At 41.4% G+C, this 21,562-nt stretch overlaps 2 protein-coding genes across 6 annotated transcripts in view; both read left to right on the top strand.

Moving 5' to 3' along the window:
- Window positions 1-18,389, top strand: part of LOC140266622 (rho-associated protein kinase 2-like) — a 30,908-nt gene extending 12,519 nt beyond the window's left edge. The window contains exons 8-34 of one of the 5 annotated variants that reach the window (XR_011907159.1): window positions 1,163-1,254; window positions 3,600-3,759; window positions 5,004-5,103; window positions 5,231-5,310; window positions 5,699-5,747; window positions 5,856-5,991; window positions 6,262-6,353; window positions 7,262-7,508; window positions 8,274-8,380; window positions 8,511-8,670; window positions 8,947-9,107; window positions 9,245-9,429; window positions 9,528-9,597; window positions 9,783-9,886; window positions 10,428-10,614; window positions 11,074-11,167; window positions 11,479-11,573; window positions 11,859-12,047; window positions 12,445-12,613; window positions 12,797-13,018; window positions 13,635-13,702; window positions 13,793-13,881; window positions 14,308-14,386; window positions 14,539-14,806; window positions 14,943-15,222; window positions 16,272-16,362; window positions 17,220-18,389. Coding sequence is in view for 3 of the 5 variants with exons in the window: in XM_072361651.1 (XP_072217752.1) it covers window positions 1,163-1,254; window positions 3,600-3,759; window positions 5,004-5,103; window positions 5,231-5,310; window positions 5,699-5,747; window positions 5,856-5,991; window positions 6,262-6,353; window positions 7,262-7,508; window positions 8,274-8,380; window positions 8,511-8,670; window positions 8,947-9,107; window positions 9,245-9,429; window positions 9,528-9,597; window positions 9,783-9,886; window positions 10,428-10,614; window positions 11,074-11,167; window positions 11,479-11,573; window positions 11,859-12,047; window positions 12,445-12,613; window positions 12,797-13,018; window positions 13,635-13,702; window positions 13,793-13,881; window positions 14,308-14,386; window positions 14,539-14,806; window positions 14,943-15,222; window positions 16,555-16,639 (3,568 nt within the window). In the remaining 2 variants the exon portion in view is untranslated. Of the gene's footprint in view, window positions 1-1,162; window positions 1,255-3,599; window positions 3,760-5,003; window positions 5,104-5,230; window positions 5,311-5,698; window positions 5,748-5,855; window positions 5,992-6,261; window positions 6,354-7,261; window positions 7,509-8,273; window positions 8,381-8,510; window positions 8,671-8,946; window positions 9,108-9,244; window positions 9,430-9,527; window positions 9,598-9,782; window positions 9,887-10,427; window positions 10,615-11,073; window positions 11,168-11,478; window positions 11,574-11,858; window positions 12,048-12,444; window positions 12,614-12,796; window positions 13,019-13,634; window positions 13,703-13,792; window positions 13,882-14,307; window positions 14,387-14,538; window positions 14,807-14,942; window positions 15,223-16,271; window positions 16,380-16,554; window positions 16,666-17,219 lie in introns of all 5 variants that reach the window. The other 4 variants (XR_011907160.1, XM_072361651.1, XM_072361652.1 and 1 more) reach the window with 4 other exon arrangements.
- A 1,412-nt stretch (window positions 18,390-19,801) lies between these two features.
- LOC140266625 (uncharacterized) lies at window positions 19,802-21,152 on the top strand. The gene is made up of 2 exons (XM_072361655.1): window positions 19,802-19,912; window positions 20,041-21,152. The coding sequence occupies exon 2, from the start codon at window positions 20,043-20,045 to the stop codon at window positions 21,039-21,041; it is 999 nt and encodes a 332-aa protein (XP_072217756.1). The 5' UTR covers window positions 19,802-19,912; window positions 20,041-20,042; the 3' UTR covers window positions 21,042-21,152.
- The last annotated feature ends 410 nt before the right edge of the window (window positions 21,153-21,562 follow it).

The raw sequence follows: 21,562 nt of genomic DNA, 5'->3' as shown, positions 1-21,562 counted from the left end.
AGATGTGAAGCTCATTCAAATTCTGGATTGAATTAGATGTATTATTTTAACATGAAAAACAATCTTGAGTAATGCAGTTTTCTTATTAAACCTTTTTGTTATAAACCTAAAGTGTAAAGTACATGCGTTTCCAATTGTATATTTTTAGTAACTTCAGTGTTAAAGGTAGGTGTGGCACGAATGGGCTTATGGGTCACGGTTTGTGGCCCACTCCTCTGGAAAATACCACTTCCTGTTTACATTAGTGAGCCCGCCCCCAGAGAGGGCCCAAACACAGGCCCTTTCTGCTTCTGTACAGAGCAGCCTTTCATTTTCCCCTCACTCAGTTTATTTACCTTCTCACTCACTATTCTCTCACCACAGACAGAATCTCACATGTGTATATGGCTGCCCAGCCTTACACACACTGACCTATGACTGCATTCACTTAACCCGCATGCTCTGTCACTGTCTTCCCATCTTGCTGAATCACTTCTGTAAGCTTAACCACCCTCTCCATTTCTATTTTCTCCTTCCCATGTTTTTTGTTTCTACATTTTCAAATTTCCTCTTCTACCTTTCTGTGAATTTCCATTTCAACACTCTTCCTCTTCATCTTTAACTTTCTCCTCTGCGCTCTTTCATTCTTTCTGGGCACTGACTCTTTCTTTTTTACATTTTTTTTTCTTCATGAAGGGGTTTAAAAACTCGCCTTTTTCTCTTTCTTCCTCCCCGCCCTTGCCCTCTGTTCCTCTTGGCTGCATCTGGAATGTCCCACACGTGGCAAGCCCAAACTGCCGCACCCCTCTCCAGTCCTGTACCGGAGGTGGAGGAGGGAGAAAAGGGGAACAAGGCAAGGGAGCAAAGAGTATGGGAGGAGAAGGAGGGAAGATCTAGTAGTTGGTTTGAGTCAGGGTTGTTTCCTTGTGCGCTCTGATCCTGCTCTAGAATTATATTATCTCTGGCCTGACTGAACAAAGGAGGTTCTCTAAGCCCGTGGTCATGCGGCTCTCCATGCTGGTCAGTATGGTCAGTGCAGAGCAGTCATTCCACTGGGCTGTGTGTTTGGGATGACATGTTAGTGATGGTGGGTGGAGGGGAGGAGTGGGGTGTGTTTTGCATTCACACCGAGGCGACTCTGCTCTCAGTCGGGCTGCTCTCTCTCTCTTGTCGCTGTGTGCAGGAAGGTTCGTCTGGGCCGCACTGGAATTGATGAAATTAAGTGTCATCCCTTCTTCAAGAACAACCAGTGGACCTTTGACAACATCCGTGAAAGTAAGTGTGCCCACATGCATGTTTTCTTATTAAGTTCCCCACAAATGCAGGTGCAGATTTCCTCTTTTCCAACCCCAGTAATGCAATTTGTTCTTGTTGCCACATCCGTCTTATCACCTCCAGCCCATTCCTCTGCAGATCTGTTTTGCTTTAGCCTGAGATTGAAGTTGTTTTCCTGCTCTTGAGCCAGTAAGCTTTCATATATGGTGCACACGCTCGCCATATGCTGCTCACTCATATCTGACATTATATGATGGAATGCGGTGCAGAGCAGATGACATTACACACAACTCCATCTGGAGGACCAGCCTGCGTTAGAGAGAATTGAGACGCTCTTGAAAGATTGTCATTTTCACTCTTGATTGCACACACCGTGGAACAATAAAGTGTTGTGTGTGACAAAGCTCGCTGTGACGTTTGGTTTAAATATCTCTTACCCGAGCGAGTAAAGCATAGAGTTTATCAGAAGTTCTGCAGCTAACGCAGAAAAGAGGAATACACTGTGATATTTTCCAAAATCCTAACATGTTCCCAAACAAGCTGTGATTATAAAGCATTTTAAACAACGACAAAATGTATTGAAAACATTCAAACATGATTTTTAGCTGGTAAATTACAAAAACAACAAATTCAGTGCAGTGCGCTCTGTTGGAAAATGGGCATGTATTTCTAAATGGCCCAACAGAAAAGCTACAACATCTGATATGTTGCTTTTGTAGAATTTTAAGTTCAAAAAGGCTTTAGATTATCATCAAATTGTTTTTTTTTTGGAAACTGTGTAATAATATAAAACATCTGTTTAAACGAGTTTCTGGTGTAATAACTGTTGGTCTTCACATGATTGGATTAATATATTTGTCCGACCTCTTTAAGTCTATTAGGTAAATTTGACCATTTAATGCAAACTTGGTGCTCAATGCCAAAGTTGTGTCGACCTGTATCAGTTACTGCATAATCAGAAATTTACATAGGATGGAAAGCTGAAGCAAGAGGGAGGAAAGTAAGAAAAGCGGATATATTAGGAGTATGAACAGGACCTTTGTGTCTGCATAGGAATACATTCAGACTCTCCCTCTTTGCCTCTTCCTCTCTGCTTCACCTGGCTCTGATTACGACGACAGACAGAACTTCTGATCACAGCCTGGCAGTCTGGAACACAAAACCACTGCTGTGCCACTGCTGTGCTGCTCAGCTCTCTTGATGTTTGCACATGCATGTCCTGTCACGCACGCACACACACACACACACACACACACACACACACACACACACACACACTTGAGCATGCACTCCAGACATGACCCTGCTTCCATTCTGGCATCCTACAGAGCTGCATGTACCTCTGCTTCTGATTAAGAAAGACACGACTCCCTGCTGTGTGTTGCCCTGACTCCGTTTTCTTCATGTTTATTAAGCATTAGGTTGGTTGAGGGCAAAGAAGCCAGCTCCATGGATGGATGAATGAATGAGGACGGGAGGGAGCATCCCCTGTAGCGGCGGGCGGGGCAGGCCATGCGGCCCGGTCTAATGAGAGGGGCGCCCCAGTTTGGAGGGTTTCTCCCGCTTTTTGACTCTCACTGCGGCCACGGCTGCCTGTCATTAGTCTCCCGCTATCAGAGAGCATTCTGGGAAGCCATGCCACAAGGGCCTCCATGTCTCTTTCCGTCTCACCGCACATTGGCCTTTTTTTCTGTCTCTTCTTTTTTATTCCCCCCTCATTTATCTCATTCCTGTGCTTGATGTCTCCCTCTATTTTCTCCACCGTCACTGGGTCACATTTGTCACACTTGTCACACTGGGGGTTGTGTCTTGACCTAACAGTAATGAGCTCTTTGCTGTGAGCCAGAATTGCACTGGTCTGAGGAACTTGATCCATAATGGTTCCTTTTTTTTTTTTTTCTAAATTACAATCTATTTATAGACTAAAGGACTAGCTTAGTTTTATCTGATTGGCCCCTTGACATATTTTGTCTGCATGTTGTGCAGACTTTGAAAGTGTGCCTGCTCCTGTTTGAAGGGAGCAGAAGGAGCATTCGCTGCTGCTTAGACTTCATTTGTGAAAGGCAACTGTGTGTGGGGCACAAAGCGAGCACTGTGCGGGAAAAGGAGTGGTGTCAAGCTCACGCCAACCTGCAGAAAACTTACTCCTACCCCAAGCACTGCCAAAGCTTGTTCAAAGTAGTGAGTGTTTTAGATTTGAATATACGTGAAGCAAGAGTTTAACCTTTGAGTATCTCATTTAATGTTAAACAGCACCTTTATTTTCTCCTCAAACCCTCCTGGTTTGCGCCTCCTCCTCTCTGTCTCACTCTCTCTGTGACTCCATCTCTGTTTCTGTCTTCCAGCTGTGGCTCCAGTTGTGCCAGAGCTGCACAGTGATATAGACACCAGTAACTTTGATGACATAGTGGAGAATAAAGGAGATGTTGAGACCTTTCCTCCACCCAGAGCCTTCGTGGGCAACCAACTACCATTTATTGGCTTCACCTATTTCAAAGAAGATCAGTAAGTGTTTTATTCAGATGAATTTGTGGTTTTTTCTCTCCTGTTGTAACCTTCTAGTTTTGGTTTATTATTCATACTAGAATTAAATGTGAAAAAATGTACACTAAAAACCCGTATTGAGGAGACAGGCTTCAGGACGACACTGGGCCTAGAATTGGAGAGAAAACAGAGCTTCACCCCCATACCTTTAACACAGTTTCACACGAGTCCGACACTGTATCCCTGTTTGAGCGCCACACTGCCGCCTTGTTCTGACAGTCACTTTAACATGTTTAACAAGCTTTCGATTAATCCTGGTTTCCTATCCACTATTTGCTTGCAAAAAATAGGAAAAAAAATATATGGATGGATGGATGGAATCATGTTGCAATAGTTCTTTATATCAATCTTGTGTACCAAGATGAAAGTTGTTCTACTTTGTAATCAAGCTGATGAGGATTGAGCTTTTTGCTATTTCATTCACATTAATCTGACTAATCAGAGGCAGGATGAAAACTATTCTGTAAATGACTGAATGGCATGTGCAGCACATTAAAAAAAAAAATCCATCGACTGATGACAACTCAAACTGTGAATTTTAGGATAAACCTTTTCTCAAATCATTTATTGTTTTGGCATTTCATTTGCATCATGTCCATTAACAGGGCAGGCAACAGGCCATTAGGGTCGGAAGATTACTCCAAAGGTAAACTACGGTAGTTCTGATGAAAACTACAGAAAACATGACAATAAAACCAGTAACACAGGAAGAAAATAACATGAAGACTTCACCAAATGTCCAATATGATATTTCTTAACTCATAAAATATATATATATATGAAACTAATCGGAAAATGAAATTCCCAGAACAATAATACGCAACAAAACAAAAAGCACTGCAACAAATAAGAAAACTTTATTTTGCTTTATTTTTTAAATGTATTTGTGTTGTCTGGTTTTGTTGTTTGGTTTTGTTTTATCAAAGCAAAACAGCTGTTTTTCACCTCAGGGCCACCGTAGTGCAACAGCTCACATGGAAATATGAGTCTTAATTGATTGTCACACTTGTCCAGAGTACATATTTCTTCATTATAAATGTTTTCCTGTGGTGGCCATTAAGTCGTATAACAGTTACTTGGAGCACTCAGGTTCGCGTGTTATGGGTCCGATTATGGCAATAATGATCACTTGCTTATAGGACTTGTGGATGGTGAGAGACTTTGTCCAGTACAGTAAAGTCATTAAACATGCCTTTCTGTCTCAGGCTGCTGAGGTTGACCAGAAGCAGCTCTGTTGAGGACTCAGAGAACTGCAAAGAAAACTCCAAGGCGAAGAAGAACAGTTTAGACCCTAAGAAAGAGGAGGTTTGTGTCTTTGTTTCCATTTTACGATTACAATTACAAGGGAGAGACAAGAAACAACATAAAATATGGTAGCTGATTAGACAATAATGTTTTAAACTCCCTGTCATGTGTCTGTCTGTCGGTGCAGCTGCAGAAAAAGCTTCAAACACTGGAGGAGCAGCTCGACCATGAGATGCAGGCCAAAGATGAGCTGGAGCAAAAGTGCAAGTATGAGTGGACTCACATGAACACACAGACCTGCACATCGTTATCACGTAATACTACTGCTAATACAAACATGAATCAGCTCTTCATTTAGACTTTAAGTTGAGTTTTACCATTAGATTTGAACAGATGGCAAATGTTAACAAGAGCAGCGAAGTGCAACACAGAGCAGAGTTATGGTTGGGCTCGGCTCCCCATCTGGTCAATCATAGAGGTTCTTCCATCAGTTTTGGTTATTAGGGACATATAAAATATGTTTCAGAAACATGTTAACATATGCAGTATATTTAACATCAGAATATAAACATAGACAAAGGTTTGGGTCTTTCTCTTAGCCTTGCAATTTTGTGAATAATCGCCTATAGTAAAAAAAAAAAAAATTTCTCCCCAGAAACGCTACCAACCGTTTAGACAAGCTGGTTAAAGAATTGGATAAGGAGGTAAGAATGGATGAAAGGATGTGAAGGGTGGATGCACCTCGACCATGTCTGATGTGATGAGGTAGGTTTGTTTCCGCTCACATTGTGTGTGAATCCTTCTCTCTTTAGATGAGCAGCAGGCAGAGAGTTGAGGCCTCGCTGAGGCAGCTGGAGCGAGAGCGAGCGCTGCTGCAGCACCAGAGTGCTGAGAGCCTCCGCAAAGGGGACATCGAAGCTGACAGGAAACGCAGCTTAGAGAACGAATGTGAGCACCAAAAAACACCTTTATTCCCTTTAAATATCAGGCCTCAAATTCCCAAACAAGCTTTGATTTTTATGCTGTTTTAAGAGTTTGTTCTCTTTTTCTGTCAGAAGTACTTAAATATTTTATTGAAACTTGAGGGCATGCACAGAGGTTCAGTTTGTGTTATGAACATATACAAGCTCTCACTGGATGGATCGTTGTATTTAGCTTCTGTATTTTGTTATTTCAAGTATGACATTGACTGTCTTCATGACTGCGTTTGTTCATCAGTGAACAACTTGAGGGACCAGTTAGAGGATCTGAAGAAGAGGAACCAGCACTCGCAGATCTCCAATGAGAAGAACATTGAGCTCCAAAATCAAGTGAGAGGGGAGCTTTTTATCATCACCCAACACGGTTTTACTCGCAGTATCATGCAAAAAGGCACCTGTGGTCAAACTTTCTGCTTGTAATGTGAACTGTTAAGTGAGCAGATGAACAGATCTCCAAAAGGCCAAACCTTAAGTTTACTCATTTCCTTTTGACAGCTTAAGGAAGACTAATGTTTTTTTTTGTATAATATTAGAGTGAAAGAAAGAATATAGTGCCAATAAGTTTTGGCACCCCAAAAATATTCAAGCTTTCGAATAACTTTTAACCAACATCTCAGTCATCAATCAGCGTTTTACGGCTCTCAGTCAACATTAGGAAAGGCCAAGTTTTGCAAATTTGAAGGTTTTGCAAGTACCGAGAGAGAGAGAGAGAAAAGAGAAAAACAATCTGCATTTTCGCCACAAAATGCATGTGAACACCTTAACAAACCTGATACATTTTGGAAACAAGTTCTGAGGGCTGGTGAAGTTTTCAACAACTTTTAAACAACTTGTGTCAAGCAGAGGAGTGGATTGATCATCCTTTGGGCTTGTGTTGCAGCCAGCTACACAAGAGCATTTCACAGATGGAGAGAAGGATGAATTAGATTGAATATCAGCAATTTAGGAAACAAACAACATGACTATTAAAAAGCTGAGGGCAGTTGCTTCTACTACAGGATATCGGCCCAAAATGCATCATATACGGACGGTGGACTACTTGAAGAGGCTTAAGGTTTTACCCTCATAGTGCTCGACCTCTACATAAAGAAAGTGTAGGTATAGTCCTTAAAAAAGAAAAAGCAGCACATGCAAGACATTTACAGCAAAATAAGCTTTAGTTATCCTAAGTTTTTTATTTTCCCTCATTACATCTCTATTTATGCTGCTGCAGTGACCAAGTGTTTTCTGTTTTGTAGCTTGAGGAGGTCAACAGCGTACTTCAGGCCGAGCAGGAGGCAGTGGCGCGGCTGAAAAAGAGTCAGGCAGAGGCACAGAAACAAGCCCAGAGCCTCGAGGCCAGCCTCAAGGAGATGCAGGAAAAGTGCAGTCAACTGGAAAGCAGCAAGATGGAGCTGGAGAAGCAACTGAGGGAGCTGCAAGCCGAGCTGGAGGAGGAGAGAAGAGACCGCAACCTTTGGACAGAAACTATTACTGACCTACAGGGTGAGACATGGCTCTCTTTTATGCTTTGACAATAGCTGGTATTAAAATGAGCTAAATAAATGGTCTCAAGGTTTTTCTTGAATATTACAAGTTTAAGTTGTACGAAGTAAAAATAGAATATCACATAGCTGTTTAGCAAACTTTTAATGGTGAAAGTGCTAAAATTTTAATCAGATTCTCCTTCATGGCTCCTTAAAAGCCCCTGTAGTAAACATCTTCTCAGTTGTGGGAGAAAGACATTACACAACTGGGAGCTTATGGCCGAACCAGGGTAGTGGATGTGAATCTGGTTTTTGGACCCAGCTTTGGGAAATGTTTGATCATAGGTGGAAACTTCTGCTCAAAGGGCTGAGAGTGAAGCAGGAGACTGTAAAAAGCCAAAACAAGACTAAAGCCAGACCCTCTTGTGAGAGGCTGTTTGGAAACTTGAACGTTCTCTGTCTGTGCAGAGAGGCCAAACTCTGAGGTCAGAGGGGATGTATTGAAACAACAGTGTTGCCTGTTTGCTCTGATGCCTCGGGGGAGTCTTTGAAAAGAAAAATGAATGTAAAGTGCCAGTTTTTTCGCAAATTTGTCACCAAACTTGGACAAACATTATGTAATGTCTTAAACCATACAGCCGAGGTGCATTCATTCAATTCAGTGCATGGTTGTCTCAAGACTTTTGGATCACATTCAGCATAATTCTGGCACTTCAATGAATTTTGAAAGCCATTCTAAAATCTTTCCGTGTTAATAAATTTTTTTCCCCTGTTCCTTCCCCAGGATGCATCTCTGGTCTGGAAGGTGAAGTGAAAGATATAAAATCGTCTCTTTCCAAGGTCCAAACTGAAAAGAAGGAGCTGCAGGAGAAACTCAATGATCTCGAAAAGGTTGAGTCATCTCTATAAATACGAATCCTGAATGTGAAGTTTGGTGTGGCCTGCCTAAAAAAACAAAACAAAAATGCTCATTGCATGAAATAAGACGCACGAAAACACTAACGTCACTTTTTGGCTGCAGGAAAAGGGCAACCAAGAGATCGACCTGACGTTCAAGCTCAAGTCGCTCCAGCAGAGTTTGGAGCAGGAGGAGGCAGAACATAAAACCACCAAAGCCAAGCTTGCTGATAAAAACACGATCTACCAGTCCATAGAGGAGGCAAAGTCTGAGGCTTTGAAAGGTGAACAGGGGAACAGGAAAAAGCTAAAACTTAATGTATAAGACTATAGATTTCTTTTTTTTTTTTAACGGTATTCAAAAACCATATCTTACTCAGCTAACCTTACTCATTAATAAAGACAGAGAAGCTGAAGAACTGCCAATTACTGTCATTAAGTAGATTGATTGATGCAGTAGACCTTTAATCATAAGATTATATAATAATTGTATGCCAAAGGTCGGTGCTCTTTTAATGGTACTAAAGTAGAATACTTTCTTTTCATTTCCTTTGGTTCAGAGATGGCGTGCACCCTGCAGGAGGAGCGCAGCTTGAAGCTGCAGGTGGAGGGAAAGCTGCTGCAGCTAGAGAAGGATCACTCCATGCTGGACTGTGACTACAAACAGGCACAACACAGATTGGACGAGCTGCAGGCCCAGAAGGAGAAACTTTCTGAAGAGGTGCGTTTCACTCCGTAGTGTGGAAAACTTGTGATGAGCATGTGACCGTTTAGTTGCAGATCTAACTCTTTGTTCTGTAGCTCAGTTGACCCCCATATGGCTAAGCATCTAACAGTCATGTTTGCATGTCTCTGCAGGTGATGCACCTTACCTTACGTCTGGAGCAGGAGATGCATAAGCGGAGTTTGAGCCAGAGTGAGCTGAAAAAGCAGAATCAGCAGGTGTCTTCGTTCCGCTCCACAGAAAAACAGCTCAAACAGGAGCTCAACCAACTGCAGGACATGAAGCAGATCCTGGAGAAACAGAACCAGGAGCTTTGCAGGTCAGATTGACAAAAAAATATATTTGCATCCCTACTGTTCTGGCTCTGGTGTTCATTTGGCTTCAGCAGTGACTGACAGATTTTTGCTTCTTTTTCAGGGAAAAGAAGGATGCTGATGGCCAGTTGAAGGAGCTGAAGGAGCAGCTGGAGGCAGAGCACTATTTCACAGTTAGTCTTTCTTTCTTTTTGTTCATCTGTCAGAAGGCAGTAACAGCCGAATATTTGATTATCAGCACAGCTGACATATACACAGTCCTCTGAAGTGACTTTCCACTTTAAATCCAGCTCTTTGTGTTCATCTGACTTCTGATATGTGATATGAAAGTGATCACCTGTTGTTGTTTCCCTTAAAGACCCTTTACAAGACTCAGATCCGTGAGCTGAAGGATGAGTGTAACGAGAGGAAAAAGCTGTACAAAGAGGCGCAGCAGCGACTGGCAGAATATCAGGAGGAGAGGTAACCGTGGCTGTTAAGCTTTTACTGCCAGCAGCAGACACATGACAAATCTGTTGAATCATGTACAGAAGAGTTATGAATCTAACACGGGGCGTGGACGTGATGATGAAGTGAATAGCATGTGAAACAATAAAGCGCAAGCTCTCATTTTGCAATAAAATGTGAGTTGCAGTTTCTATGTGTGCAGCACAACACAGCAAATCATTATCTGTAATTTTAAGAATGAAGCAGTCTTCGCAGATTAGAATTATGTGCCAAAAAGCAATATGCAACAATCAACACAGGGAATTACACTAAACCAAATCAATCGCTGCTCCAAACACTGCTTTGAACAAACTGAGTCTAACTCTCACTTGGAAAATCTGTCAATGACAGAAATGACATTGCCTTATTAATGTATGGTCACAGAATAGGCAGAGGATTTCTAACTGGGATGATAATGACATGGATTAAACGCTTTTCAAAGACTTATCCAGCTCCAGCAGTTTGGTAAGATAATAACGGTTCAAGCTTCTTTTTTTCTTTTTTTCCCCCCTTGCAGTGATTCTCTGACAACCCAGCTGGAGACCAGCTTGACCAAAGCTGATTCTGAGCAGCTGGCTCGCTCCATCGCCGAGGAGCAGTACTCCCTTCTGGAGAAGGAGAAGATTATGAAAGAACTGGAGATCAACGACATGATGGCGAGACACAAACAGGAGCTCAGCGACAAAGAGGCAACCATCAGCTCTGTGAGTTCAGTCACCTGCTGCCTAAGTGTAGTTTGGAGATATTCTAGTATAAAAATGTTTTATTAGTGTCAAATGAGGATTATAGTCTTTTTACTCGGCTCAGTAGTTGTTGGAAGTAGTTCCAATGAAATGGATTAAAACTGATTGCAAGAAAGAAAAAAGATGCAAACAAATTGGGCTCATCATAAACGTATCTGTCGCACCTCTGCTGGTCAAAAACTCCATAGGATGCTTTTAATGGTTTGATTAACATTTTGTTAATTGTCTTTAGCATACAGCTCAGATATAACATACAAATACAGCTGTAAATACGATGTACTGTTCTAACTTCTTCTTCCTGTAAAGAATACAATCATTTTTTAATCTGAAACGACTCCAAGGTATTATATTTTTGTCCTTGCTGGCTAGTAAAACATGGCTGAACATTCAAACTCACGCCTGCCCTGTCTGTCTTCACAGCTGGAGGAGTCCAACCGCACTCTGACAGTGGACGTAGCCAACCTTGCCAGTGAGAAAGAAGAGCTGAACAACCAGCTGAAAGAAATGCAGCAACGTGAGTCTCCTTTTGAGTTAATGAGCACCAGAGAGAACAGATTTCTACAGAAATGACATTTCACCCGATCCCTGGAAAATGTGTTAAAAAGCTGGCCTGCATATCCAAATGATTTCTCCCCCTATAAATCATTTGGATATGCAGGACATTGTAAAAGATGTCATGAAAAGTCACCACTGATGTCTCTGCAGGAATACACTGTCAGTGAAACTGGAGAACATTGCTCAAGTTCCCCTCATAAGACCTGTCCTGAATAAAAATACATGCTTGGTAAAGTTAAGTCAGTAGGATTTTTTTTTACATTTTTACAGAACTCCATAAGGCCAAGGAGGAGGAGAAGCAGATGAACATTATGAAAGACAATTTTGACAAGCAGCTGCAGAATGAAAGGACACTAAAAATTCAGGTACATGCGCCTACACAGGTCTGGAAAGCTTGGAATATCTTCTGTACTTTCTTACTTTTGTCTTTTTCACAGTCAGCTCTTATGCCAACATCATTTGTAGTCAAGAATGATTTTCTGCTACAGGCTTGTGTTGAACTCCGGGCAAAAACTTACATCTGAAGCTAGAGTAATCTGTTTCTCCTGCAGCTGCATTGATATTTCTGTAGGCTCCACTGTCTGTTTACCGAGTTTATATTTACCATAAAGAGAGCTTTGTGAAGATCCATCGTGCTGTTTTGCTTCCAGGCTGTGAACAAGCTGGCTGAGGTGATGAACAAGAAGTACCCGGTGCGGGGAGCCCATCGAAGCAACGACACAGAGGTGCACAGGAAGGAGAAGGAGAACAGGACACTGCAGCGGGAGTTGCAGGCAGAGAGGGAAAAACTCAACAGCTCCATCATCAAATACCAGAAGGAGCTGACGGACATGCAGGCGGTCAGTGTGCCCACGCTGCCAAAAATATACACAGAGTTACCAGAAAACATCTTTTGTATAAGATACTGCTGAAAGCTGTTTGTTAGCCCTTAAATTCTGGAGGTAGATGGAGTTCCTGACAAACAGAGCTGAAGACGCTATGAATAACTTGTCAGTCAATAGTACAGGCCAGGGGGTCTTATACCTTTCTTTAAGGAGCCTGAGCTCACATTCAAACATGTTCCAGAGATGTATTTAAGGAAGATTTCTGGGTTCATAGCAGATATGAAAAATATGCAGCTTATTGGCATAATTTGAGCAGTCTACAGTTTGTATCTCTCATTATAAACCTACTAGGATAAAATAGTTCAGCACAACAAAGTGAGTTCATTGAAAAGTTTTTTGTGTGTTTGTTCAGACGATTTTTGAAGAGAATCACCTGCGTCTGGAGCTTCAGATGGCTTTGGACAGTAAGGATAGCGACATCGAGCAGCTTCGGTCCCAGCTCACCTCCCTCAGTGTTCACTCTCTGGACTCCACCAGCATCAGCAGCGGCAACGACTTGGACATGGGCGAAGGATACCCAGGTATGCTCTCCACCTCACTCTCATCTTATTGTTCAGGCTTCAACATGTTAAAGCTCAAACACACTTCTGCATGCATTTCCCGTATTCTTCTTCCTTTTTAATTTGTTTCCACTTTTTCCTCAATACTTCCTTTCTTTCCTCTCGTCACTTCATTTCAACCCCTCTCCTTGTGGTCCGGTGCAGTGCGCCTTACTCACTCCCGCACCTCAGAATCAATGTCCTTCACCTACCAGCGTACGCACAAATCTGTGTGCATTGACACGCGGCCCAACCTTCGCTCGGCTCACGCTCTCTTTGACTCTGACACCGACTCTGGGGATGAAGATGAGATTGTCAGGCCTGAGGAGCGAAGCCAGAGACCTCTGGCCCTCACCTATGAACAGTCCTCCGAGCCTGAACCTGGAGGTGACCCTGCATGGCGGCTCAAACCTGACATGCAGCTGGAATTTTAGAACTGAAATTGCACGTTTTTGTTTTGTTTTGTCCTAAATTGCCTTAGTTTGGAAAGAAATAACCCCAACTCTGGTTCAGCCTTGAAATCTTTCAGCTAACCCCCTTACTCTGTTTACTCGGTCTCTGTTGTGCTTTAATTCTTTTCAGAATTCACTGAACACATTCATTCTCACAGCATGATACTGCTCAGCCGTGTTGAAAGTTATTACACTACAGATAACATTCTCTCCATGTCATTGGTTGCTCCTTAACTCATATTTAAACTGGACAATTTGATTTAGTTTTTTCTCTACTGACACCTGCCATATTTGGTGCAGAAGATTCTTTATAATTCAGACTGTTTCCACTGAAGGATTGTTGCTTTTTGTTCAAGCCCAGAGCAGGATTTCCTGTCTCCTGCCCTTTTGTCTTAGCGTGGAATCATTTCCTCTGCGAGTGATGAGCGCCTGCTTAGGGAAAATGCCACACGAGCTTAAAAATGTCAAGGTGTTCTCTTAAGTGGTTCACATGATTAAAGGCTGTCGTCTGTTATATGTCAACATCTTCCTGTTTTTTCGTTGCTCACTAGATTCCAGGCTGGAGGGATGGATTTCGTTTCCTTCTAAGAACACCAAGCGTTTTGGATGGGACAAAAAAGTAATTAAGCCGCCAGTATTTCTCATATCTACAGGTGTGTTTTCTCAGTAATGACTGAGTCATATCCCATCTCTTACTGTTTTTTTACAGTACGTAGTAGTGAGCAGTAAGAAAATACTCTTCTACAACAGTGATGTGGACCGAGAGCAAGCCAATCCTTTTATGACCCTGGACATTGAGTGAGTCATAAAAATCTGTACAACTAACCCACAACTGATTAACAAGAAGTACAGTTGAGACTGATGAGAATGGCTGAAGATGTTACATTCTGACTAGTGGAAACAACATGAAAGGCTAATGTTCTAAAGTTGATGTCATTCATAGCAAAGGGGACACATTTTGTGAACCAGATATCATGACAAACCATTCTCTGGTTCTCTTCAAAAGTAACTTTGAAAAAGAGATGCTTGTGGTGGGGGCGCTCAGAGAAAAGACATTTTCTTGTTGTGGAATAATTTGCTGCTGTAATGAATGTGTGGTAACATTTAAAGTCATTTTCTTTAGCTGCAATGAAATAAATCCTTCTATAATCTGAGTCATAATTACATTTATTGTCCTGGGTGAGCTTGACACACAACTGTCTCATTTCTTTCGCCCTACCTCAGTAAGCTGTTTCATGTCCGACCTGTCACTCAAACTGATGTGTACCGTGCTGATCCCAAAGAAATTCCAAGAATATTCCAGGTAATGAGCAAAGACTTTTTCTGTTTCCCTCCATCTCTGCCCCCCCCCCCCCTCCTCTCCTTCACATAATGCCAGCCTTAATTGAGGATGCTCTTCTCTCTCCCTCAGTTTTCTGTTACCTCACATTCTCCATCTTTTCTTTCTTACCTCAGATCCTGTATGCCAATGAAGGCGAGAGCAAGCGTGACCAGGAGGTCATAGTGGAACCTGCGCCGAACAGCGAACGTCCATCTTACATCAGCCACAAGGGTCACGAGTTCATCCTAACTCTCTACCACTTCCCCTCCAGCTGTGAGGCCTGCACGCGGCCCCTGTGGAGCGTCTTCAAGCCCCCGTCAGCTCTCGAGTGCCGCCGCTGCCACACAAAGTGCCACAAAGACCACCTGGACAGAAAAGAAGAAGTTATTGTACCATGCAAGGGTCCGTAGGCCACAACTAAGATCACTTGCATTTGATTATGTTGTAAAGAAGAAAAGCTCTTGCCTGTAATGGTTTTTGGTAAAAGCTCTCATGTTCATCCTAATTCTAATCTTTTTAATTTCTTAATCTTCATCAGTGAACTATGACATGTCCACTGCCAAAGAGCTGCTGCTGCTGACCAGCTCTCAGAAGGAGCAGCAGCGCTGGGTCAGTCACCTCCTCAAACGGATCCCGAGGAAACACCCCACAATGAGTCCTCCCTCTGCAGCACAGACCAGCCCTCAGGAATCAAGATCACGCTCGTCTCCGCGAGACTCGCCACGGTCTTCACCCAGGAACTCTCCTCACTTGTCATCCCATCGTGGTGCCATCAAGATCCAGCCCAGCAGACTTCAGCAGTCGTCAGGGAAGTCCAGGTGAGAAAGCCAGAAAAGAAATCTCCTATTTTTTTTTACATATTGTTTTTTACCAGAGTTAAAACTGTAGTTGTGCGTTGATGCAAAAAGTCTAAGGCCATCTCATTCACAATCAGTTTTTATTCAAAATAAGTTTAGCATTATACAGTCATTTTAAATGTAGATAGACCCTCTGCTTCCACAGGCGTGTGGAAGACATGGCTGCCCTGTATCAACTGTGAAGAAATGCAGGCAACAAAATGCAGTCTGGTTAAAAGTACAAACCTGTTTTATTCTGCTGAGTGAAATAAAGTGTCTGATACATTTATTGTTGTACAATGTACTTGGTAGTCTCAGGCACCTCTGCTATTAAGCAACGGACGCTTTGACAGAGAGCTGTCACTGTATCAAGTCCTGCTTTATCAAACTTTGATTTACTCATTAGAATTAATTTCCCCAAAAGGCAGTTTACAATGTGAAATATTTGTTATTCTTGATTTAATGAAACATTACAATGAAGGAGTTTTAGGGTGTTTGTCAGTAATTTCTTTCATCTGTTAAGTGAACTACATAATCAATGATGAGCAAAAAAGAAGGAAAGAAAAAAGTTGTCACATTATCCTCTCACTTTATCAAAAATTATTTCATTGATTTCCAAAAAAATCCCACTTCCAAGGTACATCAAATGCAGTGTGTGAGCCTCTCAGACGGACCGAACCATTCTGAGAATTTGAAGGGGGTATCACATTTTTATGTTGCATCTGTAATTGGCACAAATGCTTTAATTGGATTTTATTAAAGATTATGTACTCATATCATCTTAAAAAGAAAAGGGGATGTGAGAAACTCTCTTAATCCCAGGTAGAGGGGACCTGGACCTCCCAGTCCCCCCTATGATTCCCACCTATGCCTGCTACATCTTTTGCACATGCATAACGCTGTATGCAGCACTGATGCTCCAGCACGGCATCTCATACATTAGCAAACTCGTGGAGTAAGAACTAACTTCTTCTTATTTTCTGTGACACTCAGTAGTCTCAGCCACACCCTAACTGGCTTTCATCCTCCAGCACTGGCCCCATGCTCCGTATCATCCTCCACTGACCCCTGACCTCCTCACCTCTGACCCCACCATTTTAACGTCTCTCGCGCTGGGAGACTGTAAGTAGCAGAGCTTGGTGAGCCTCCCTGCCTGCTGCATTGCTGTGCTGCTGTGTCTATTAATCTTCTCCTCATAACAAGCAGCCTGCACTCACCCACGTACCCCTCTTAGCTCCACACTGCCCCCTGGTGAGTGTGGTACATATTGCCCCAACAGATTTTTGAATCACTCCCTGAACCTCGTTTTTTCAGGGTGCTTGAGTTTGACCTGAAAGACTGGAGTTGGTCGTTGGAAGATGTCGATATTGGTGATGATGATGATGATATGTTCTTCTGAAGGAAGTGAAAGAGGAGGGACAGAGGGTAACTGGGCCTCTGCATGAGATGTGTATGTGGTTTATTGGAGGTGCTGTAAAACAATCAGGAGCATGTTTTTTGCCTGATTTCCACATTTGCAGTTGAGTGCAAATCATAAACTCTGAAATCCATAGTTGTTGCAAGTGACAAGACATTTTTGGGAATATTACTGCACCGAAAAGTAGATGATAGACTTGATCTGCATTTTTTTAATTAAATAAAACACTGAAACTGTAGTTACACATACTATTTTCTGTTTCTGGGCTTCATTCTAAGCTTTGTATCAAGCTTACAAAACAGTAAAAGGCCGTGTTTTTGTCACCAAAGCATCAAATACAGTACATTTAATAATGTATCTTTTTGACAGACATGTAGACGAGATCCTTCCTCTATCTGTCTGCTTTTTATGCATTTTTTTCTCATGCTTTCAGTGGATGCTGTGTCGCTTTCTTGTTTAATATGTGTGGATTTTGCGTGGGCGTGCCTTTGAATTCCTGCCATCGTGTTGGTCGTATCCCAGGTTCTCACATCATTCTGTTCATTTCCCTCTCTCCTCACAGTTAACCCCGGCTGCGTTTTCATCCATGTGGATTAATGATGGTGGTCCGGACGCAGGTGCCTACGCACACTATTTGTTCACAGAAAGAGACTGACAATAAGCCAAAGAAAAACATCATGGACAAAAACATTTTCACAGAAACCGGCTGTTGTCATGAGAACGGGGATTTTTCTTTTTCTTTTTTCAGCAAGTTGTCATAAGTGAATTGAACAGTCTCCATATAAAATCTGCCTTATTTTATAACCATCATCTGACTCACTCAGATTTGTATTTTTAAAACGTTTGGCGTGTATGTGAACATTTGTATATAGAACAAAGAGATGTGTGTATTGTAACACAAAAATTGTAGCGGATAGAATATGTTTTATTTTTATGAATATAACAGCAGCACGTTAGTCAGTATACGAGTGTTCTGGAAATGTATGAATACAGTGTCTGGTTATTGCAATGGGAGATTTTATCCTTTTGAGCCTTGATCCTTTGGAATTATTTCTTTACACTAAACATATCCCTCACAACATGACAAAATAATGTGAAATGAACAGAAACATTCTTGTCATTCATAACAATTGTTGATTTAAATAGTTTTTTCCAGCTATGTTTAAAATATATGCAGGATTTGAGGGTGCCTTAAAAAGATAAAGACTTACGGTATTTCAGTGAGCAACTCTATGGATGTACGCATATTGAACATTTACCTGTTATTCTAACACCTTCAGACTTCAGTTTCAGGATAATGTTTTAACCGCATTAAAAGCTGCACTGATTTAATGTGTGAAATCTACACAAAGTACTAAGTTTTTCTTGTTTTACGACAGGAGAGAAACTCTTGAAAACCACCCATAAATTCTCATGTTTCATTCTATCCAAATTAGTGGTGAAACCACAGAAAAGTCTATGTATACACTGGAAAGTGGAAAGCACGACCAATTAGCATCATTCCTTTTATTGGAAAGACTATAATATTATCACACAGTAATTATAGGGTGTTATAGATACAAAAATAGAGGAATGCTGCCGTAACGTTGTAGTGATACTTCCTGTCAGTGATCGGACTAGTGTGTATTTTAGGAAATTGCTTGAACTATACTAGAACAGGTCTGTCTATATCTCACAAGTGCATGTGGAGTGAGTGGGATTGACTGAAATAAATATTTCAAAACACCCTAAAGCCAACTGGCTCTCATCATACATAATGTAATGGTTTATCCCATTGCCCGAATGCAAAAATCGTATCTCGTACTGCAGGTTTTAATCCAGTCTGTGTGATGGTATGTTCCAGTTAAATCATCATGAATGAAACCTCCTGTACCTGCCTTCAGTACTCGGGACAAGTCTCAGTTGGCCTACGGCCTCCTGCTGGTAGGAAGTCCTCAATATGATTCTTTTTTTTTTTCTTTTTAATCAATATCTCAACTCTTTCAATTTACATCTCAAACCAGTGTATCTGTCTCCCAGTTTGTGAGTAACTGTACTCAAACTGGAGGGAGTACACATCTTTCATCTGATGCTACTTTCAATAATATTTCAGGAGGAAATGTTCTTTACACTCCAGAAGCTACTAAGTCACATGCAACTGCAGTTACCATGGGATCTGTTTTTTTTTATTGCACTCCTCTTGCTAGGAAGTTTAACCTTTGTCCTTCTTTTTTTTCTGTTCTTTTCTGCAGTTGTTGACATTTCACTTGACAGTGAGTTTCAACAAAATCACTGTTGTTCCCACTTGAGATTTTAAGATAATATTCTTTTTGCTAAGATATTACTTTTTGGACATATTTTAATTTTCAGGATATATTTAAATCTCAATGATAGATTATATACGTACAAATAGTTATATATATATTATACAGACATTGTAACACAAACAATATAATGTAGTTGAAATTAGCCCTAAATTTATATCGGTAATAATCCAATGATATAATACTACAATATAACAAGAACAAGAGTTACTTTCTGCTTGTGTAATTTCAATTTTACTTACAGTGGATACGAGCTACCAAACACAACAAAATTAGAAAACACAAATTTACTAAATGATCTCATAGAACAATGAACATGGAAAAAAAACACTACATTTCACAAACTCAAATACGTTTTCATGAAATACAGTAACCACAAGAATAATATAAAATCACAACAACAGAGACAGAAAAGACTACAAAAGTTAAGGCCATTTTGTGTCAAAGTTTTTCTGTTTTACATGAATTTCACATGCTCTTAATGCTCAAATCTTTTCTGTAATGAGATGGTTTTTCATAACTAAATTTAATGCTTAGCAAAACAACCAAATCGACATGATTTTAAAATGGCGATCACATAAATTTGCAAATGTAAACCTTCGATTGTTCTCCCTCAGTGGCAGCCCAATCACACACTTTGTTTGCTCACTTTAAAGCACCATCACAATTCAGAATAAGCAATCCTTTTTCTTTTCATCACGACTACATTAGCTTGCTCAACAAATGGAGAAGAACTAAGTTTCCAGGCTTTGTACTTTCCCCACACGGTCAATCTGTTGCAAGTGCATGTCCTTGGCGAATGATGGCGCGGTGACGAGTTCTTGTTTACATAATAAGTAATGATTACACAGGAGGATTTTTCTCCCCAAATGACAGTAATTTGCAGGAGAACATTATTGAACCAGAACATACGGAGAAGTGTGACTGATACCCATTCAACTGGAAAACATCAGTAAGTTTGTTACAGAACATTTGCATGAGCTGGAAGAGATTTGTCATAATTGGCCTTGTTTGCAGACATTTTGCAATACTTTCCTCATCCTATTTATTTCTCTCTGTGCTCCTTCTCTTGTGTTCTAGCAATGAAGTCCTGCAGTATTGTTGTGTTTGTCTTGTTGGCATATTTCTGCCATGGCACTTTTTCCTGCCCAGCGTCTTGCCAGTGCTATCCCAGAAGAACAGAGGTGGTCTGTAATGCTGTTCCTCTGACAGAGTACCCATTAGAGGGTCTCCCAGAGAGCACCACCATGCTAACAATCCAGTTCACAAACATCACCTCCATCTCTGAACGGCATCTCAGTGCCACGCCACTACTGCAAGAGCTTCACTTGTTTGAAAACCAACTGCAGAGCCTTTCCTCTCATCTTCTCAGGGGCGTTCCTCATCTTCACACTTTGGATCTAACCCGAAACAAACTGAGTGATCTCCCTGCGGATGTCTTCAGCCATGCCCCGCTCCGAAGCTTGGTGTTGAAGAACAATCTGATTAAACAAGCAGATGCAGAGTGGCTTTCTGACAACAGCAGCCTGACCTGGTTGGACCTATCTGAGAACCATTTAACAAAGATCCCCACTGCTTTGTTTCAGAAGTTGCCCAACTTGGAGAATCTTGACCTGTCCAACAACCGTGTAGAGAAGATACCAGCTAATTGTCTGGACCCGCTGACCAAACTTGAGAGGCTAAACCTGCAGGGCAACAAACTAGAAACTTTGGATGCAAATGTACTCCAGGGCATGCACAACCTCAGTTATCTGTTCCTCACTCGTAATAAGCTCAACAAACTCCCCCCTAACCTCTTTCAGAATCTCTCTCAGCTCAAAATCTTGAGTCTGGATGACAACCAGCTGAGCAACATCCCCACAGGACTGCTGGACCCACTGAACTCCCTGGAGGAGGATGGACTGGACCTGACTGTCAATCCCCTGCAGTGTGATGGGAAAGTGGGGTACCTCTGGAGGTGGCTTCAGAAGAACAAGAAGAAGGTTTTGCTGGCAGAAAGCATCACGTGTGCACTGCCTGAATCTCTGTCAGGGCGCTCGGTAATGACTCTCACAGAAAATGACCTTAACCTTCAGTCTTAACTTTGCTCATAACATCTACATTTTATATGATATGGCAATGTGTTTGATCCGGCCTGTCATAAATGTTCTCTTATTTGAATACATTTCTGATTAAATGTGATATGAATAAAATGTTTGAGATGCATCATTTCTCTGAAAATATGCTGGGTAAGGAAAAGAAAAAATCACATTTTGTTGTATTCTTGCATTTCAAATAAGATTCTCTCTGCAGTCTTGGTGGTATTTAATGTACCATAGCTTTAGAATAAACACTGGATACCATCAGCTTGGGCTTTGGCTAAAGTTAAAAAAAAAGACCCACCCACCTGAGCTTATTCAAAACTCCTCAAGACCACATGCAAAAATCTCTAAAAAAATGTAAACAAATACAAAATTTGGAAAGCAGAACTTTACATAAAAACCCTAACAGTTTACTTCTGTCTTCAAGCTTTTGGGCTAAGGTAATCTAATCTGTGCTAATTTAATTGACAAATATTTGAGTGGAATCATTCTGTGTGTGTAGAAGCTGAAGTAAGAAAGCT

Source organism: Leuresthes tenuis, unplaced genomic scaffold, assembly GCF_036924035.1.
Source record: "Leuresthes tenuis unplaced genomic scaffold, fLeuTen1.0.hap1 SCAF_13, whole genome shotgun sequence".
In the NCBI taxonomy this organism is placed as follows: Eukaryota; Metazoa; Chordata; class Actinopteri; order Atheriniformes; family Atherinopsidae; genus Leuresthes; species Leuresthes tenuis.
Note: the sequence above shows the minus strand (reverse complement) of the source record. Positions and strands in the feature narration are given on the sequence as shown.